The sequence below is a fragment of the Octopus bimaculoides genome, chromosome 14 (assembly GCF_001194135.2).
Source record: "Octopus bimaculoides isolate UCB-OBI-ISO-001 chromosome 14, ASM119413v2, whole genome shotgun sequence".
In the NCBI taxonomy this organism is placed as follows: Eukaryota; Metazoa; Mollusca; class Cephalopoda; order Octopoda; family Octopodidae; genus Octopus; species Octopus bimaculoides.
Window position 1 is genome coordinate 6,891,817 of NC_068994.1, and position 8,284 is coordinate 6,900,100.

An 8,284-nucleotide genomic window follows, 5' to 3' on the forward strand; every position below is an offset into this window, starting at 1 on the left:
ATATATTCACCAAAATTACATAAAAATATCTTGGAATACTAAAAGATTAAATTTATTCAATAAAATCGCCATTGGCTTCAACCACGGCCTCCAGACGACTTCGGAATCTCCTGCAACTCTTCTGGATGGTCTCCTTGTTTAAGTTGGTCAATATTGCCATAATCCTTGCCTTCAGTTCATCTTTGGTGTTACCAGGAGTTTTGTTGGTCTCTCGCTCAACTGTGCCCCACACATAATAATCAAGGGGGTTGCAGTCTGGGGAGTTAGGTGGCCAATCCCAAATAATATTCTGTTTTGTAGATAGCAATCTGTTTATAGAGACGTGCATGTTATGCGTTGTGAGTGTGGAGCTTGGGTAAGACAGCAGTTATCTCCCTGCATGCAACACTGATAGAACATGTCAGCTGTGTGTGATAATGTGCACGTGCATCTTTGTTTGCAGGGATTATTTTGTGACCTTATTTTTTTGTTCAACTCACTACTTTCACCGTCTTATCTTCCACATACACTGACTTTGTCTTTGATAATCTCAGGTTCTTGATGACTTTAAACTCGCAGTTCCGCCTGAGAAATGGCCAACCGTAGTAGAAAGGTAAGTTCTTCAGATCTAAAACTCATTCCGATCTTATTTAATATTTTTGGTAATGCTATTGCCTCTGCTTACTCAGTTTACCGATTGTTTGACCATGCTCTCCAGAAAGGCAAACCAAAGGAGCCTTGATCTGCTTGAAATAGCAACCAAATCTCCCTCAAATCACTCTTTTACTTACTATAGCGCAAAAGCCATTGGTGGCTTTTCTCTGCTGTACTTGATTCTGGGCTGCCGTTTCTGCTTTTCTTCAATTGGATCCAATGGCGTAGCTTATAGGGGAACAAGGGGACTGACAGCTCCCTTCAAGCATACTTTTCAAAATTGGCACCTTTCCAACAGTTTTTTTTTTTGAATTAGTTGTATGCTGTCAACTTAATGTGACAGTCCCCTGAAGGGAATTATACTACTGTTGGTTAGACCTAGGAAGCTGCACTGCTTCCTGTTCGGCCTTGACACGTTTCCTGTGTCCTGATGTTTACAAGGGGGAGACATAAGGACACAGGAAATGTGTCAAGGCCGACAGGAAGCAGTGCAGCTTCCTAGGTCTAACCAACAGTAGTATTATTCCCTTCAGGGGACTGTCACATTAAGTTGACAGCACACAACTATTTCACCGAATCACTTTATTTGACCCACAACTTCTGTTTTTGAACCATCTGCTCAATCTCCTGTGATGGGTTGATGGCTGCTCACACCTGAAGAACCAAAACAGACATTAGTATCAATAACCTCTCAACACTGGATAATCCCATAGTTTTATCTTTTACATATCACACCTATTTTAGTAGTAGTAAGTTTCATACACAACGACATTGCTAACGAAGCATGATATTAATGAATGTAGAATACAACTACGTATATTGTAACTAATGAAATATTTCGCATAACATAAGAGAAATGAGTTAAAGAATTGTTTGATATGTGTCACGGTGCCTTTTTTTTTTTTATGTGCTTGATCCCTCTATGTTTAGAACCTATGCCTCTGGTTGGATCCCCAATTTTGTCAGTTGTGCCTCAATACCCTACCTCTAGCTATTTTAGGGTATCTTCTCTTCAACCTTCCTTGTGTGATTTTCTTCTGGTGACCAGAAGGGGAGTTGGCCTTGCAGATTCCTTTTGGGTTCCACTGCACCCCATTTTATGTTTTCCTTAGGAATGGCCTTCCTCACTCAGGCCTTGTTGGTTTTGAATTTACTCTTTACTCTCTTTTACTTGTTTCAGTCATTTGACTGTGGCCATGCTGGAGTACTGCCTTTAGTCGAGCAAATCGACCCCAGGACTTATTCTTTGTAAGCCTAGTACTTATTCTATCAGTCTCTTTTGCTGAACCGCTAAGTTATGGGGACGTAAACACACAAACATATATGATGGGCTTCTTTCAATTTCCGTCTACCAAATCCACTCACAAGCCTTTGTTCGGTGCGAGGCTATAGTAGACGACACTTGCCCAAGGTGGCACGCAGTGGGACTGAACCCGGAACCATGTGGTCGGGAAGCAAGCTATTTACCACACAGCCACTCCTCCTTCCCTATAGCAAACATTCCTCTTACTTCTCCTTTCTGTTTTTCAGTGAAGTAAATTTCCCCCAGTGTGACCAGTATTTAAAACAGAGCCAGGTACGTAACACAACAGAATTCACTTTCAATGGTTCACCCCGTTTTAAAGGATCAGTAGCCCTCCGCATCATGTTTAGGGATACCCTCCACCTCTCATCTTTTGGATTTGATACATCACCGTCACTGCTCCAGCGTAATGGTCACTGACGAGTCATTCTCTGACCCCTGTTCTATCTTTTATCGTTGTTTCGCTCATTAGACTGTGGCCATGTTGGGGCACCGCCTGGGAGGGTTTTAGTAGAACACATCGACTGACCCGCCCTCCACCAGTATTTTTTTCTAAAGCCTGGTACTTTTATTATATCAGTTCCCTTTTGCTGAGCCACTAGGTTTATGGAGGGATGCAAACACACCAACACTGGTTGTCGAGCTGCAGTGGAGCACATACACATACATATATATACAATGGACTTCTTTCGGTTTCTGTCTGTCAAATCCACTCACAAGGCTTTGGGTTGGCCTGAGGCTAAAAGTAAAAGAAACATGTCCATGGTGCCACGCAGTGGGACTGAACCAGAAACCATGTGGTTAAGAAGCGAACTTTTTACCACACAACTGTGCCTGTGCCCTGAAGTTCCATTGTCTCCCACACTGCTTCTACCAAATCTAATCGCATGGAGGTCATTAATGGACTGAAAGAACATTATTTACAATTGATGGATATTTGTCCTCATCTTGTTTGTTGTTTACACAACGTTTCGGCTGATATATCCTCCAGCCTTCATCAGGTGTCTTGGGGAAATTTCGAACCTGGGTTCTCATTCCTAAGGTATTTTTCGATATTATTATTATTATTAACCACTCTACCATATGGCTTAGTGATTAAGAGCGCGGGCTACTAATCCCAAGATTCTGAGTTCGATTCCGGGCAGTGATCTGAATAATAATAATAATAATATCAAAAAATACCTTAGGAATGAGAACCCGGGTTTGAAATTTCCCAAGACACCTGATGAAGGCTGGAAGGTATATCACTGCCACATATGTCAACACACACACACACACACACACACACACACACACCAAATTCACCAACAAGACATTGATCAACCAAGGGCTATAATAGAAGATACTTGCCTGAGGTATTGCTCGGTAGGATTGAACCCAAAATCACATGGCTGCAAAGCAAGCTTCTTAACCACACAGCCATGCCTGCACCTATAAAATGAGAGATCTTTGTTTATAATAAATTCCATGAGGTAACTTTGGTTTGAGGTGATTCAATTTGGATGACCAATGTCCAGATATCTCAATAATCCTATAAATCAAATTGCATCTTTAATGTTATTTTCTCTTTCTCTCTTTCATCAATTCCTCCGTGGTCGTTGGTGTTATTGCTACTGTGGCCACTGCTCTGTCCATTGCTGCTGTGGTCACTCTTGTGTTCATCACTGTCTGATGTCCATGTCAAAAGAATCCACAAGAATCTGATGCGATGACAAAAATTCAGAATGACTTGGATGAAACAAAAATTATTTTGGTGAGTATCTTGTTTCACTTATGTTCCTTAGTATTGTAACTGATGTGAAGGGGCTTGGCTTAGGGATTAGGGCAGTCATTCTCAAGCAGGGTCCATATAAGATTTATGTTATACTTCTACAGTACATAAAATATTATTCCTAATAATATTTAATTACAAAAATACAGTTAGGTGTTTTCCTTTTATATATACATCAAATGGCTATGGATATCCAGTCAAGTAGAACAGGAACCAAAGGAGTCTGTAGACAAACAAAATGGTCGGAAACCACTGCGTTAGGGTGTGGGCTGATTATAGTAACCCCTTAGCATCCAGATTATTCTGTCAAATGTAATCTTTATTCATTCATATTCTTATGAACTAATCCTGCATTATCTGGTAGCTTTAAGATGTCAATGATGTGATTGTTTGTTTTTAGAATGACATTGTAGGGTAGGTGTGAGAGGCTGAATCTGGCTGGTTTGAACTAAAACGTAGAGTATTTCGGCTGGATGTGGCTGGTTTCAATGCTAAAGGTTTAAGGTTGTGGCTTGAATTCCTGAATCAGACAAACTTGTGTCCTTGGTATCAGCTAACTCTTTGTACAGTCCTCTCTCCTTTTACCTGTCACATCTGCCATGTTCTCTACTGGTGTGTCAAAGGTGGAAGGACCGAGAGGATGCCAATGTCTGCTCACAATTACATAGGCACTTAAAATGGAAGTGATGTTCTGCAAGAAACTGCAGAACCCTCATTTGTTGTCTATGACAGGAAACTCCTCTGTTCACACTCAATGGGCTTCCATGCAATTTCCATCTACCAAATTCTCTCACAAGGTACTTGTCGGCCGAGAGCTATAGAAGAAGATACTTGCCTAAGGTACTGTACAGTAAGACAATGGTTTCAAAGCGAGCCTCTTAAACATGCAGCCATACTTTTAGAGATTTGTCGTGCATAAGGTGAATCTGCCTGTCACACTATCATCTCAGACAAGTATGACAAATGGTTAATGTTTTAAGCAGATTTCTAATCAGAATCCTCTATTAATGATGCAACTAGATTTCTAATTAAGATCATCTATTGATGATGTAACTATATTTACACGATGTCAGTAGTTGTTCAGCTCTAAGAAGGCCTATGATCAGTGGCTTTAAATTTTATTCTTGGAATCTTGTTTTGCTTTCATGCAGCACAACACGATTGATGCCATCTTGGAGCGTGGTGAGAAATTGGATGATCTTGTTGAAAAATCAGAAGGACTGAGTACCCAGTCAAAATCTTTCTACAAAACAGTGAGTTTGTTTGCCCCTTTTTCAATTCTTTATTACACTGCACCACACCTTATCAGCTTCGCACAATATCTATGGAGTTTTGGGACTTGCCTCAATAAGCACTTCCTTCACTGCAAGACTTGCTACACTATATGCTATGCAATAATTAATATCTATTAAACATGGTTAGTTGACTTGATTATCATCATCAGGATTTAATGTCAGTTTTCCATGCTGGCATGACTTGGACAGTTCAGCAGGGGCTGGTAAACCAGAGCATTGCACCAAACTTCAATGTCTGTTCTTGCCTTGGTCTCTACAGCTGGATGCCCTTCCTAATACCAACCAGTTCTGGTTGCTTTATATGTGGCACCGGTACCTATGAGGTCACTATGTAACTCACAAGACTTCTCTCAACTGAATGTGATGAGGTGGCTTTATGCCAGGTGGATAGATGCATAGGAACGAGTGTCTTGCAGTAGAGGAGATATCTGTCTACCCAAATCCAAGTTTTATTTTGTTTTTACAACTATACATTGTCAATGGCATTCATTTAAATTTTGCAGTAACAAAGAACTACCATAGTCATCATCATCATCATCGTTTAATGTCCGTCTTCTATGTTGGCACGGGTTGGACAGTTTGACTGAGGACTGGTAAGCCAGAAAGCTGTACCAGGCTCCAATCTTGTCTGGCAAGGTTTCTACAGCTGGATGCCCTTCCTAATGCCAACCACTCCAAGAGTGTAGTATAGTCCTCTTATATAATCTGTACTGATTTTAGTTGCTTTCTTAATTTTAAATAATTTTTTTTAGATGATCAGCATGTTTGATATTTTAAACCAATGGTTCTCAACCAGCGTTCACAAGACCCCTTGGGGTCCACGTAAGATTTTCTTGTTAAAATTTATCTGCAATAAACTGGTTATGTTTCTACAATACACAAAATATTTTAATGATTTTTCAATACACTTCTCCATGGGTCAGATGGAATTTGTTGAGGCAGATTTTCTACAGCAGGATGCCCTTCCTGTTCCCAAAATGTTTTATATTTGTATGTATGAATCTGTGTGTGTGTGTGCATGTATGTTATAATCCTTTAAAGTATCCTTGTTAATCCCTATCATTTTCCCTAAATATGATCTCTTTCTTGCTTCCTCGTGCCACTGTATTTTCTGCTAAATTCCGCGTGCACTTTGACCGATCAACTGTTTACCAGAAGGCAATAACATGCAGTGACAGTCCCTTCCCTCAGGTCATGCTTTTCTGTGTATCAACTGCCAGGCCCCTAATGTATTTTGTTTGTGGTTGCTTCCAGGTGAAACCCAGAGAACCAACGCCCCTTCCAGCCTCGGAAAGGGAAAAGCCCTCTGTTGAAGAACCCTTGGTCAAGACAGAACAACCTCATCTAGCTGGCTACTCTGTCCGTGGTTATGCTGCCCGCAAAAGTGCCAATACTGGCAGGGGCAAAAGCACATCTCTCTGTGGCAACTGTAGTTGCCCAGCAGCTAACCGCTATCTCCAAGCTGCTCGTGACTCAATAGTACGTTTGACTTAGTTCAGCCACTTTAGTCAAGATCCTTCTCTTCCTTACTTGAGTTATCTATTTTTATCAAGCTTCTCTCACTCACTCCTTTAGCTCATTCATGTGTGTTGGAACTAATTGTTTTGCTCTGGCATTATCATCTCTCAGTATTCAATAACTGCTTCTATCCCAGTAGAACTGCCACACTTGCTTCTTTTTCCAGTATGATCAAGTGACATTACCATGAGCTGTTTGCTGCTGCTGTAGCTAACTTTAATTTGCCTCTTTTGAGTCGCCTTAAGCTTCTTGTCCTGCACTCTCTTTTCTCATCAGATATGTAGTAACCAACAGTGACAGCCTGTTACACAATGAACATTCTCTCCCCAGTCTAACATGAGTACTTGCTTTGTCTGTTGTCACCTGCTTTAACATAGCCATTATATATTGTCGCTAATTTTGCTCCTTGTGTCACCAGAGAGACTGTAGTCGACACCATAACACCTGCCTGTGCCTCTTACAGCAACTATAGATAACTCACCTGGAGCACTGTGGCTCTTGTAGATAACCTATCAGGGTGCCTGCCTCACTATGGCTGCTATAGATAACCTATCTATGTACCTCCCTCACTATGGCGGTTGTAGATAACCTACCTGTGTACCTTCCTCACTGTGGCTGTTGTAGATTGCCTGTGGGGAACCTGCCTCACTATAACTACTAAAGATAGATCCTTGGTTACCAGTCTCACCATAGCTACAATAGTTGCATCTAATACTTTACAATGACAGCATCTTTTGCTTCTTTTATTGCATAAATGTTATTTGTTTTAGAGACTAGTTTGTAAAGAAACTGATATACTTGGTAATGCAAAATAATACATATGTGTTTGTCTTAGTATGTGTGTGTACCGTGGAACACTTATCGTGAATAAATTGGTTTATGAACAGTTTTTCACTCATGAAACGCCTTGGATGCCTTGAATAACGAACGCACAAACTGGCAACGATTAGCATCAAGCTGGGAGAATCAGCAGAAGAGCGTCTGTTGCTGTATAGCTTTCACTCAGAGCATGTCACTGCTCGAATTCGTTGTGCCTTTTCTTGAATATCCAATGGAGAAAATAGTTTTGGTTCACAAACATTTCAGGTGATGAAGGACCTTCAGGCACGAATTCAATTCATAAACTGATGTTCCGCTACATCTCTCGGTATTAAGAATACTTAGGCTACATCGAGTTATCTCCCTTGAACTGTTGACCCCAGCATTTGACCTGTGCGTGTGTGTTGCAGATGGGGAGATAACTGACATCTCTGTCAGACAAAAATATACATCTTATGTATTAGGGTTGTCCAACCCATGCTAGCTTGGAACATGGACGTTAAATGTTGGTGATAATGATGGTTGGTGACAGGTAGGGTATCTACTTGTAATATACTAGGCATCCATCCAACTCATGCCAGCATGGAAAACAGACGTAAAACCAATGAACGAGTATGTCAGTATCTGTGATTGTGGAGAGGAATAAGTAATTTAGCATTTTAATGTTCCCTGTGTTAAATATTAACTTTGTATAACTTTGCCCTAACTCTTCGAAACGCTCAGTTTTAGAATGGTGGCAGCTGATGAAGGAAATGTTCTCTAATGTGGCCTGTATGTTTTCTGTACTCCGTTTATCATTTTGTCCATGTTTTTTTGCAATGTCCTGTAACCAGATATGCATCTATATATACATGTAGATGAAGGTATGTACAAACATGTACGTATATATGCATCTACTCATATACTATTTGTATTATATATATATATATATATATATATATATAT

The 8,284-nt window shown here is 40.4% G+C and overlaps 1 protein-coding gene across 4 annotated transcripts in view; it reads left to right on the top strand.

The window, feature by feature from the left end:
• LOC106873403 (synaptobrevin homolog YKT6) overlaps positions 1-8,284 on the top strand; it is a 26,366-nt gene that overhangs the window by 16,535 nt on the left and 1,547 nt on the right. For 2 of the 4 annotated variants that reach the window (XM_052972667.1, XM_052972668.1), the window contains exons 5-9: positions 534-592; positions 2,164-2,209; positions 3,624-3,689; positions 4,859-4,960; positions 6,257-6,481. In XM_052972667.1, the coding sequence (XP_052828627.1) occupies positions 534-592; positions 2,164-2,209; positions 3,624-3,689; positions 4,859-4,960; positions 6,257-6,481 (498 nt within the window). Of the gene's footprint in view, positions 1-533; positions 593-2,163; positions 2,210-3,623; positions 3,690-4,858; positions 4,961-5,754; positions 5,825-6,256; positions 6,482-8,284 lie in introns of all 4 variants that reach the window. The other 2 variants (XM_052972669.1, XM_014920756.2) reach the window with 2 other exon arrangements.